Source organism: Muntiacus reevesi, chromosome 2 (assembly GCF_963930625.1).
Source record: "Muntiacus reevesi chromosome 2, mMunRee1.1, whole genome shotgun sequence".
In the NCBI taxonomy this organism is placed as follows: Eukaryota; Metazoa; Chordata; class Mammalia; order Artiodactyla; family Cervidae; genus Muntiacus; species Muntiacus reevesi.
This window is the reverse complement of record NC_089250.1, coordinates 238,296,836-238,309,961: the sequence shown is the minus strand read 5'-3', so window position 1 is coordinate 238,309,961 and position 13,126 is coordinate 238,296,836. Positions and strand designations below refer to the sequence as shown.

General features: G+C 46.9%; 1 protein-coding gene across 1 annotated transcript; it reads right to left on the bottom strand.

Moving 5' to 3' along the window:
• Positions 1-286: 286 nt before the first annotated feature.
• CCL22 (C-C motif chemokine ligand 22) lies at positions 287-6,609 on the bottom strand. Its single transcript, XM_065920504.1, has 3 exons — positions 6,524-6,609; positions 5,021-5,144; positions 287-615 (listed from the first exon to the last, which is right to left on the bottom strand). The coding sequence occupies exons 1-3, from the start codon at positions 6,594-6,596 to the stop codon at positions 531-533; spliced, it is 282 nt and encodes a 93-aa protein (XP_065776576.1). The 5' UTR covers positions 6,597-6,609; the 3' UTR covers positions 287-530.
• Between the last annotated feature and the right edge of the window lie 6,517 nt (positions 6,610-13,126).

Here is a 13,126-nt window from a genome sequence, read left to right as displayed (position 1 = left end):
TTTAAAAAGCTGAATCTCAGTTACTTGCTGCTTAGGTCGAGTGATGCCTTGGAGGATGGGGTTGGATGTGTGCAGAAAATGGAAAGACATTCTGGGTGTCAGGAGGAGCCCAGGAAAAGAGCCAGAAGTGGAAAAGTATGACATGGGTTGGGAGAACAGGGAGCTGGAGTCCAACATTCACGAAGGGAAACGAGGCAGGACTGGAGACCGAGGTGCCAGGCTCAGGAGATCTGACCTCAGCTAAGGGCAATGGGGAGCCATGGAAGGGTTTGGAGCAGAGGCGTGACCGACCAGGGTGATGGATCCTCTGGCTTTGGTGGGGCAGAGGGCAGGTTGGAAGGTAAGAGGGGGGATGAGAGTCACAGCTGGAGGCTTGACTGAGGGTAACAGCTGCAGGGATTAAGATCTCTCAGCACTGAGAGAGTTGTTGGCACAGGCTCATGTCAGGAAGCCGCTGTAACAGGAGGAGGTAGGGATCCGTGAGCCATCCTGGAGGAACCAAGGCCACGGTCATCAGAGCAGGGCCTGCCTCACTGGCTCAGCTTCTGGAGAATCTTCTTCACCCAGTGCTGTTTGGGGTCAGCACAGATCTCTCGGTCCTTCATGGTCAGCAAGCTGGAAAGCAGAAACACCAGGGGGAGAAGGAAGCCTCATTAGCATGCAGCAAGAATGCCATGGTCCACTGCAGACCGTTTGCATACAGCAGGTGACGCATAAATGCAGGTGACTCACATGTCTTAAGAAGGACATTGGGAAATAAACATCAAGGACCTCCCATACCTTCAGCCCCAGCCCCAAGTGCCAGGACAGGCGAGGAAATAAAATGCCCAAGAGGCTCATAATCACGGCTGACACTATCTTGGGAGAGAGTAGTGGGTAGTGACAAAGAGCATGAACTTTGGAACCAGCTTATCTGGATTAAATTTCTAGCTCTGCCACTTGTTAGTGAGTCCCTTAACTTCTCTGAGCTTCTGTTTTCACATCTGTAAAATGGGCATGATAATTATGGTCCAACTTCCTAGGAATCTGATGATGATTTGATTAATTAATATATAAACTGGAGTGCTCAGGACAGTGCATGGCAGACAGCAGGTGCTATATAATTGTGCTAGGATCTGGCCCGAAGGTCTTTTTTTAACTTTTTTTTTAAAAGGCAGAGGAACCAGAGATCAAACTGCCAACATCTGCTGGATCATCGAAAAAGCAAGAGAGTTCCAGAAAAACATTTATTTCTGCTTTATTGACTATGCCAAAGCCTTTGACTGTGTGGATCATAATAAACTATGGAAAATTCTGAAAGAGATGGGAATACTAGACCACCTGACCTGCCTCTTGAGAAACCTGTATGCAGGTCAGGAAGCATCAGTTAGAACTGGACACGGAACAACAGACTGGTTCCAAATAGGAAAAGGAGTACGTCAAGGCTGTATATTGTCACCCTGCTTATTTAACTTATATGCAGAGTACATCATGAGAAACACTGGGCTGGAAGAAGCACAAGCTGGAATCAAGATTGCTGGGAGAAAAATCAATAACCTCAGATATGCAAACGACACCATCCTTATGGCAGAAAGTGAAGAAGAACTAAAGAGCCTCTGGATGAAAGTGAAAGAGGAGAGTGAAAAAGTTGGCTTAAAGCTCAACATTTAGAAAACTAAGATCATGGCATCCGGTCCCATCACTTCATGGCAAATAGATGGGGAAACAGTGGCTGACTTTATTTTTGGGGGCTCAAAAATCACTGCAGATGGTGATTGCAGCCATGAAATTAAAAGACACTTACTCCTTGGAAGGAAAGTTATGACCAACCTAGATAGCATATTAAAAAACAGAGACATTACTTTGTCAACAAAGTTTCATCTAGTCAAGGCTACGGTTTTTCCAGTAGTCGTATATGGATGTGAGAGTTGGACTATAAAGAGGGCTGAGTGCTAAAGAATTGATGCTTTTGAACTATGGTGTTGGAGAAGACTCTTGAGAGTCCCTTGGACTGCAGGGAGATCCAACCAGTTCATCCTAAAGGAGATCAGTCTTGGGTGGTCATTGGAAGGACTGATGTTGAAGCTGAAACTCCCAATACTTTGGCCACCTGATGCAAAGAGCTGACTCATTTGAAAAGACCCTGATGCTGGGAAAGATTGAGGGCAGGAGGAGAAGGGGACGACAGAGGATGAGATGGTTGGATGGCATCACGGACTCAATGGACACGAGTTTGAGTAGACTCCGTGAGTTGGTGATGGACAGGGAGGCCTGGTGTGCTGCAGCTCATGGGGTCGCAAAGAGTCGGACATGACTGACTGAACTGAACTGAATTAATAAAAGTCACATAATATAAAACATACTATTTTAACCATATTTAACTGGGCAGTTCAGTGGCGCTAAGCACATTCACATTATTGTGCCACTCTTACCATCATCCATCTCCCGAATTTTTCACCTTCCTAAAACTTCCTAAAACTTTCTGAAACTCTGTCCCTATTGAATACTAACTCCCCACCCATCCTCCCTACTCTCTGGCCCCTGGTATCTACCAATATACTTTCTGACTATGAATTTGACTATTCTTAGGTACCATAGAAGTGGAACCAAACAGTATTTGGCTGCACCTAATGTATATTGAAATGCCTTTTTAAGGTTCGCTTGATATATGTTGGCCTGAACTTTTAACACTGACTTTCTTCATAAATCCCTCAATGACCCTATGTGCCTCCAGTGTTCTATCTGCTTCACAGTGAGGAAAGTGAGGCCCAACGAGGTAAAGAAGCTTGCCCAAGTGCCAGAACTGGTAAGACCTGACTCATCGTGCTTGCTGTAAGCTGGATGCTCTGGGGCAGGTCCACTCCCAAGAGACCTGAGCCCAGAGAGGAGAGGGGAGCAATAGCCCCAGATCACGTGGCAGTTGTGGGCTCGGGCTTCCACTTTTGCCAGAGCTGCAACAAACACCCCTGATCTGCACATGTGTGTGCCCACATACACACAGAGGACCAGTGAACAGAAAGAACAAAGAAGGCAGCAAAGCAGGATTGATCTTGGCCGTGGACAGCCTGCCCTGGCTGCTCTGTGGCACCAGACAAGGTTCGGCCCCTCTGAGTTTTGATCTTCCCATTCATTGAACCACATTCCTTCTAGAGTCCCTTCCGGCTCAAGATCCAATAATCACATGTGTCCCTGGTGGCTCAGTGGTAAAGAATCCATGTGTCAAGGCAGGAGACTCAGGTTCGATCCCTGGGTCGGGAAGAACCCCTGGAAAAGGAAATGGCAACCCACTCCAGTGTTCTTGCCTGGGAAATCCCATGGACAGAGCCTGGTGGGCGATAGTCCATGGGGTCGCAAGAGAGCAACTAAGAAACTGAGTGACTAAACAACAGCAACCGCCTCTCACTGAGCATCTATTATATGCCAGAAATTGAGTATTACACCTCCCATTTACTATTATCATGCCCTGTGATGCTCAAAAGGGCCCCATCACTCACTGTGTCCATTTATTCACCTGTGAAAAGGAGATTTAACAGTACCCACTACATTGAATTGTTTGAAGGACTAAATGAGTTAATATTTATAAAGTGTTTATAACTGTGCCTGGCACTTAACAAGCACTCTCTACACGTCTTAAAAATAAAAATAAATGACCATTTGTAGGTGATCATTCCCACTATTCTGATGGGGAAACTGAGGCTCAGTATTGAAGCAACCAGAACCCTGGCAGGGCTTCCCGCTTCAGTCTTCTTGCATTTTACCCCTTTGAGGAGTGGACGATGAAGGAGAAGGATGAAGATGAGAAGATGACAGAGACCCAAAGGGGGTCGTGAGTCCCCAGGTTCAAATACCCCACCCCCAGCAGACTCCAGGCCAAGGAAAAGGAATCAAAGAAGCTGAGAGGAAGCAGCAAAGGAGAACAAGGACCCAAGAATCCTGGTTCCAGCCTGGGCAACCTTGAGCAAGTCATTTCTCCTCACCCCATCATGAGCCTGTTTCTCCATGTTTGAAATAGAAATAATAGCACCGCCTTGTAGGATCACTATGAGAATGAAATAGTCATGCTCAGAAGAGTGCCTGGCCCAGAGCAAGCACTTAAGTGTCAGCTCTTAATATTCTCCTGGTAAGCATGGGTTGCCTCATTGAAAAGGAATGAAATAATGGCATTTGCAGCAACATGGATGGACCTAGAGACTCTCACCCTGAGTGAAGTAAGTCAGAGAGAGAAGGAGAAATATCATAGGACCTCCCTTATGTGTGGAATCTAAAAAGAAATGATACAAATGAACTTACTTACAAAACAGAGACTCACAGACTTAGACAACAAACTTATGGTTCCTGAGTGGGCGAAAGGATGGAGGGGAGGGCACAGTTAGAGAGTTTGGGATGGACATGTACACACTGCCATATTTAAAGTGGATAGGCAACAATGGCCTATTATACACAGCACATGGAACTCTGCCCAGTGTTACGTGGCAGCCTGGATGGGAGGGGAGTTTGGAGGAGAATGGATGTATGTGTATATATATCCCTTTATAGGCCCCCTTGCTGTTCATCTGAAATCATCACAACATTATTTGTTAATGGGCTATACCCCAGTAAACAAAAAGAAAAAAAGTAAGAATGGACTGCCTCAAATAACTAAATCTCAGGGCTCTGGGGATCCAAGATGCTTCTGATGGGAACATCTCTGCTGACTCAGCCGACTTCCTGTCCCCTGAACCCCACGCTCTACATTGGCTCTACACTACCTATCTCACCATGCCCGTGAATGCACCCTCTGCGATCTCAGAACCAGGCACGTGCTGCCTGGCACAAAGGAAGTGCCTGATAAGATCTGTCGAATGATCACATGGTTTTTTTTTCCTTGGTACTCCCAAGCCTCAGCTGAGCCATCTAGTCCAGCCAGGGGCTCCCCCTGGCATCTGGGCACCCAGCTGCATTCCTCCAGCCCCGGGTGGAGCCCACCCTTGTGCACGTGGATCCTCCCGGACAACACCCATCAGGCTCTCTAAGGCCTTTGCCACCCCAGCTCCCTACTCACACCACGCCAGGCCTCCGGCAGGAATTTGAAGTCCAGTAGTAATATTTCACCAAACGCAGGGGCAGAGGGTAACGGATGTAGTCCCGGCAACAGATGCTGTCTTCCACGTTGGCACCGTAGGGGCCTGGGGGAGAAGGGTGTTCAGAGGCGTCACAGGCTGGTCTCCCTTGGCCCTCATCTGACTCAGCTTTTCGGTTCTCATGTGGAAGGTTGGTGTCCAAAGGATTCTGGGTCCTCGAAGACCCCACTCTTGACTCTCTAAGAAGCCGCTAAGCACCCAGAGTCTACACTCCGCATCAGCCAGCTCAAGGGAGAGGGAGTCAGACTGCCTGAGCATCAGCAATCCCCTAAGGGGACTTTCATGGTGGTCCAGGGGTTAGGACTCTGTGCTTCCCCTGTAGGGGGCACGGGTTCAATCCCTGGTTGGGGAACTAAGGTTCTCTTAGTGGTATAGCACTCCCCAAAGAAACAAAGAAACAAACAAACAAAAACAATGCCTAGTGTGGCCAAGAATAAAAAACCCACCAAAACTCAACCAAACAAACGGAACAATGCTGAAGCTCTAGATGGGACCCAGAGACACTGAACAGGAAGGAGCCTTAGAACTTTGCTATTCGAGGTGAGGTCCGTGGACCCTCATCAGCATCACTTAGGAGCTTATCAGAAAAACTCAGTGCCTCGTCCCAGCCGGACTGAATCAGGTGTGCTCTTTGAAGAACTCTCCAGGTCTTTGGAGAATTTCTCTTCAGCTCACATCTACTTTAATCCCCTTCCTGGAGCAAATGGTGAGACTGGGGTCCAGAGAGGGAGGTGGATTTGCCCAGACCACACAGCAGGACCCGGGAGAGTATCAGGTCAAGGGCTCAGACAGAATCTAGTCACCCAAGCCCCGGTTCGAGTGTCACTCTACCCTGAGTCACATAACATCTCTGAGACCTAATTTCCTCCTCAAATCCAGAGGGTAATAATAGTACCTACTCTCTGGGGCCTTTAATGCAGGGAAGAGTGCTCAGGAACCCCAGTAAATGAGCAATCATTGTTCCTGACTCCCAGCCCAGTCCTCATTCCCCTACCCAACACAGGGCAGAAAAGCAGTGTTGAGGGGAAGTTCTGGAGCAAGAATGGGGTAATGAGAGAGCAGGACCAGTCTTCCAAGGGAATAGCCCTTACCCCTGCTCCCACCTTTCCCCACCCAGGCTGTCCTCCTTCAGGGCCTCCTTCTCCGCACCCCAAGACCCTATTGTTGAGTTCTCTAGGGGGACCCTGGGCCATGCCCACCACCACCCCTAACCCAGCTGAGGCAGATCCTAGACTCCAAGCTTTCAGCACTGCTCATTTAACAGATGTAAAGACTCAGGTCTGGTAGAAGCAATGGGACCAGCCCAACAGCCGACAGACTGGTGTCTTCGGCTCTCAGTTCAGTACTCTCTCCACCACATGAGGAAGCTACCCTAGTGTCTGACCTTGACTTCTGCAGAGAGCCCTGCCTCTTCCCAATCTCACCTGCCTCTGTTGCTTGAAGTATCATAGCCAGGAGGATGAGGGCAGCCAGGAGAGGGGTCTGCAGGCTGGCCATCGTTTTGACCTGTGTCCCAGCTCAGGTGTGTACAATCACCAAAGGACAGGGAGGTCTGGTATTTAAGCTCTTGTTACACCCACAAGCCCCAGACACTCTTAGTCATCCGTGAGGCCAGAGTCTCTGACATTCACATTATGAAAGAAGAACTCCCGCTTCCTTCAAAGAGGAGGAAATTCTCTGTGGCCAGGAGCCACTCAAAGGGGACCCCCACGCTCACCTCTCCCTGAGTCTCAAGAGATGTGAAATCCCCCTTGAGCTGGGCCTCGTGGAGGCCTGTGCTCCCTGGGGTCTGCTGGCTGTGTGGCCTTGGCCATGTCACTGGATGTCTCTGGGTGTCAGTTTACCCATCTGGATACGGGGGAGATGTTTTCAGAGTCCCACCGACTTACCCCAGTGGTTGTTTGTAAATCAAGTGAGAATGGGGACAGGAGCCAAACAGCCCCAAGCCCTCACCTGGAACTGAGGCCCATCTTGTCCCCTTGGTGACCTTCATCATGGATCTGTCTTCAAAGGGAGAAACCTATGGACCCCTTGGCTTATTTTCTCTGCCACATCACCAGCGTCCTCCAGGGCTTCTCACAAGGTCTCAACTTGGGCCAGTTCATGGATTTACATTTTCAGGTTCCCTTGTGGCTCAGCTGGTAAAGAATATGCCTGCAATGTGGGAGACCTGGATTCGATCCCTGGGTTGGGAAGATTCCCTGGAGAAGGGAAAGGCTACCCTAACCACTCCAGTATTTGGGTCTGGAGAATTCAATGAGTCACAGAGTCAGATACGACAGAGTGACTTTCACTTTCTTTCTGTCCTTCTTTCCAGCTGTCTCTATGCTCTTCCTCAGCCACCCCCTTCTCCATCTACCACCACATCCCACTGATTCTACTTCCTAAGTCTCTCTCAGATCTATCCCCTTATCTCTGTCCCCATTGTCCCTGCCTTGTCCTGGCTGCCTCCACCCCAGGCTCAGATGCTGGCCCCTCATTCCCCACTCCACAATGCAGTGACCAGAGGGAGCAGCCCTGATTCCAAGCTCCACACACCTGCTTCAAAACACTGCTGCACCCCCGCTAAACCCATTCTCCTGATTGTGACCTTCAAGACCTCTATTTCATACATGACCCTTCCCCCCCAAACTGGTCTCCCTTCCATGAGGAATCACATCACTCTCCTCACAGTTCCTCAAAGAGGTCTGTGGCCTGTCCCTGGTCATGTATGCCCTTTCCACTTCCCTACTGCATAAACTCCTACTCATGCATCAAGAGTCATTTGAAATGTCAGCCTCTAGGTAAGCACACCCCCCCAGGACTTAAAATTCTCTGGGGTGACCTAGAATATGGACTCAAACAGATTACATCATATTTTCTCTTTCTTGGGCTCCTCCTAGAAGCCAAATTGATTCATCTCTTGGAAAGCAGGGTCTCCATTTATTTGTCTTGGCAGTCGAGGGTCTCCCAAGAGTGGGGTACATGGTGGATGATCAGAATACATCTAATGGAGGAGAAAAAAGGGACTTGCCAGTAAGTGGCTGAGCCAGCCTGGAGTTCAGGACTCAGCAGTGCTCTACTTGTAAAGGGATCCAGCCATTCATTTATTCATCCATTCAACAAATACTTCTTGAGTCCTTGGTAGACAAAACAACGAACCCCCCAAAACGTCCACATGTAATTCCCTGAACTTGTGAATATGTGACCTTAAATGGTAAAAAGGACTTTGCAGGTGTGTTTAAGTTCAAGCCCTTCAAAGAGATAGACTTCCAGGATTATCTGGATGGACTCAATCCAATCTCAGGGTCATTATAAGAAGGGCCAGCAAATGCGTCAGATACAGACAGGATAAGGGATGACATAAGCAGAAGTTTACATAATATGATGCTGTGAGCCCAGGAATGCAGGCAGCCTCCAGGAGGTGGGAAAGGCAAGGAAACAAATTTTCCCCTAGGGATTGCAGAAGGAAAACAGCCCTGCCAACACCTTGATTTCATACCACTGAGACTGATTTAGGACTTTTGACTTTCTGAACTGTGCATGGGTGCGTGCTCAGCCGCATCAGTCGTGTCTGACTCTTTGTGGCCCCACAGACTGTAGCCCACCAGGCTCCTCTATCCATGGGATTCTCCAGGCAAGAATACTGGAGTGGGTTGCTGGGCCCTCCTCCAAGGAATCTTTCCCATCCGGTGACCAAGTCCACATCTCCTGCATTGCAGGCAGACTCTTTAGCCACTGAGCCACCTCTGAACTGCAAGATAGCAAATTTGTGTTGTATTAAACCACCATTTATCACAGTAGCAAAGGGAGACTAATACAAGAACCTGCTGTGTGCAAGGTACATTGCCAGGATCTGGGGACACAGCTGTGAGCCTTGGAGACAGACAATAAACAGAGGGGAAAAAAAAAAAAAGCAAGAAAGGTAATGTCAGGCTGCAGTGAGTGCCGTGAAGAAAATGAAACAGAGAAAAACAGTGACCATGGGAAAGCAGGCTGAGTAGTCTGTGAGGGGTGACATGCAAGCTGAAATTCAGATGATACGAAGAAGCCCATCAGGGAGGAAAGGGCAAGGGTCAAGGGTGAGAGGGCTGAGCAGCTGGGGCAGAGTGAGTGTGGGAAGAGGGGGCAGCCAGGTGGGAGAGGCGGGCGGGCAGAGGCAGGCAGGGCCTGTTCAACTGCGATTCCTATGGGCCTCCTGATGGATCTATGGAGGAGCATAGCATTGCTTTGGAAGACCTCGTCAAAAGCCAGTCACAGAAGGACAAATACTGCATGATTACCATTCTGTGTGGTTCCTGGAGGAGTCAACTTCATAAAGACGGGAACTAAAATGGTGGTTACCAGGGGCTGGAGGGTAGAGGGAATGAGGATATTTCGCATCTATGTCAACAAGGAAATGCAAATTAAAGCAACGAGGAGATACCACTTCCACTACTACTACCGCACCTGTGAGAATGGCCAAAGTCTGGGACACTGCCTAGAGTGAGGACGTGGAGCGACGTGAACCCATTCATTGCTGGTGGGATGTTAAATGGTACAGCCACTTCGAAAGTCTGGAGGTTTCTTAAGAAACTAAGTATGCTTTTACTGTCTGGTTCAATGATCACAATCCTTGGTATCTACCCAAAGGAAAACTGAAAACTTATGTCCTCACAAAAGCCTGTAGTTTAGCAGTTTTATTCCTAATTGTCAAAATTTAGGAGCAACCAAAATGTCCTTCAGGAGGTGAACGTGTAAAATGTGGTACTTCAGACAATGGAATTATTATTCACTGCTAAAAAAAAAAAAAAGAGCTATCAAACTGAAATGACACGGAGGAAACTTAAATGCATATTACTGTTATTGTTGTTCAGTCACTAAGCCATGTAGCTCCCACCAGGCAGCCCTGTCCATGGGGTTCCCAGACAAGAATACTGGAGTGGGTTGCCATTTCCTTTTCCAATTACTAGTTAAGTGAGAGAAGCCAATTTGAAAAGGATAACTACTGTATGACTCCAACTATATGACCTTTTGGAAAAGGCAAAACTATGATAAAAAGATTAGTGGTTACCAGGGGTTGGAGGGGAGAAAAGATGAATAAGTGGAGCACAGAGGAGTGTTAGGATAGTGAAAATACCTCCATACAATACCATAATGATGGACACACATCATTATATTTTGGTCCAAACCCATACACCACACACCAAGAGAGAATAAACCATAATATTATAAACTATAGACTTTTGGTGGTTACAATGTGTCAAAGTAGGTTCATCAGTTGTCACAAATGTACACTCTGGAGGGGGATTTTAATAGTGAGGGAGCCATGTATGTGTGGGTGTAGGGAGTATACAGGAAATTTCTCCTCCTCTCAGTGTTGCTGTGAACCTAAAAATACTCCAGAAAAATGTCTTGAAAGAAAAAAAAAAAAGGTGTTACCCAGAGTCTAATCAAGCTCTAGCCCCGAATCCCATTTTATAAGAAATACAGGGTCTAGAGGAAGATTAATGATCCCATGAGAAGGCAGACAACTCCAGAAGGTAGGCCCTTCCAGGCCTCCTAAAAAACAGTTGTCCGGGGATCAACACAGAGTCAATGTTTTTTTTTCTTGTTTTGTTTTTTTTTTACAAAATGTGGATTAGGGACATTGAAGATTAAAAGTGATACAAGAGACAGTCAAATATGTACAATATATAGACTAGTTGAATCCTAATTTTGAAAAACAGTTGTAAAAGATCTTTTGGGGACAAACATGGAAGCTTATTTATTTTTCCTTTTTCTTTTATTTTTTAAATTTTATTTTTAATTGGAGCATAATTGGTTTACAGTGTTGTGTTAGTTTCTGCTATACAACCACACGAATCAGCCGTATGCATACATATATCCAGGCATTCCCGGTGGCTCAGCAGTAAAGAATCCACCTGCAAGGCAGGAGACACGGGAGATATGGGTTCAATCCCTGGGTCCAGAAGATTCCCCTGAAGGAGGAGATGGCAGTAGTCTTGCCTGGAAAAATCCCATGGACAGAGGAGCTTGGTAGGAAGTGGTCCATGGGTTTGCAAAGAGTCAGACCCAACTGCAGTGACTGAGCACAGAGGAATGCATGTATCCCCTCCCTCCTGAGCCTCCTCCCCACCTCACCCCCATCATATCCATTTAGGCTACCACAGAGCGCCGAGCTAAGCTCCCTGAAACCAGGAAATTTAAATATAATATGATATCAGGGCTTTATTGTTGATTTTCTTAGGTATGATAAAGACTTTAAAGGTGTGTAGGAGGACGTCCTTGTTTTTAAGAGATGTACCTGAAGTATTTAGGGGTGAAATTCATGATGATCTTACTTTCAAAGAGTTCAGTTCAGGTGAAGTATACATGTATATGAGTACATATTGATGTGTGTATATAGAGAGACATGTGTGTGTATATATATGCGCATATATGAATATGTATGTATGTACTGCACATACGTATCGGTGCATGTGCATACAAGTGTCTATATGCCTACATCTGTGTGTTGTATACATATACATGTAAGTATGTACACTTGGTATGTGTGTGTATGTGTGTATATGTATGTGCAAATGTGTGTTACGTGTGTGTGTGTATATGCATATACCTGTAGGATATCCCAGGGAAAGCAAACACAGCTGGATGTTAACCATGTTACAGTGAGGTGGTAGGTATACTAGTGATCCTTAAACTGCTCTAACAACTTTCCTGAACATTTTAAATGTTTCATAACAAAACACGGGGAGAAAAGAAGAAATATTTTTTAGATGTGGAAGTGATCTTGTGAAAAACGGACCGTCGCTGGAGGACTGTGAGGGAAAGACACAGAACTGGTCTAATGGCTTTTCATCTGAACTCGGGGTTTCCTTCCACAGGACCCTCAGGGGGTGAGCTCAGGGGCTGCCCCCTGGAGAGCACCTTTGTCCCCAGCAACGAGGCAGGGCCCCCAGCCTTTCCTGCTGACTCCGCCTCTTTTCCCCAGTGCCCCGTTTCCCTGGGGCTCGGAAAGAGGGTGAGCCACACCTGCGCCCCCCCAGTCTGCTCTCCCTGGGCAGGAGGAGAGGCAGGTACTGCATTCAAGGAGCCCTGAGTTCACAGACAGGCCTCAGGGGACCAGCTGTCAGAAAAAGGAAAGGGGGGTTTCTCTTGGGCTGAAGGTGGGGAATCCCCGGCAGTTACCAAGGAAAGGGATGTTCTCCCTCTTCATGTGGAGAGGTAGAGCTGCCTTGTCCTTCTACAATGCTGGCAATGCATGGGAGGCTCCCAGATCAAACTCCCCTTTCCCCAAATGTCCTTCTTCTATTTAAATTATTTTTTGCTTATTAAAAAAAATACGTAAAAGTGGAAACCACCCACATGTCCATCAATGGATGAATGGAAACACACACACACACAATGGAATATTACTCACCTGGAAAAGGAAGGAAATTGTGACCTGTGCTACAACATGGATAAACCCTGAGGACATTAATGCTAAGTGAAATAAGCCAGTCACAAAAAGACACGTGCTGTAGGATTCCTAGAGGTATCTATGAGGTACCTAGAAGCGGTCAAGTCCATAGTCACAAAAAGTAGAATGGTGATTGCCGGGGGCTGGGGGAGAAGGGAATGGCAAGTTACTATTTGATGGGATAGAACTTCTCTTTGGGAAGATGAAAAAGTTCTAGAGGTGAAATGTGGTGATAGTAGCACAACAATGTAAATATATTTAATGCACCTGAACTGTACACTTTAAAATGATTTAAATCTTTAAAATGATTTAAAGCTTTAAAATGACTTAAAGCTTATGTCATATATGTATTATTGTTTAGTTGCAAAGTCGTGCTGGACTCTTTTGTGACTCCATGGGCTGTAGCCTTCCTGGCTCCTCTGTCCATGGGATTCTCTAGGCTAGAATACTGGAGTGAGTTGCCATTTCCTTCTCCGGGGGATCTTCCTGACCCAGGGGTCGAACTCTCTGCTAGGCAGGCATATTCTTTACCACTGTGTCATCTGGGAAATCCCTATGCATATATTATGTCTACGAAAATATAATTATATGTAAATATGTATTTACA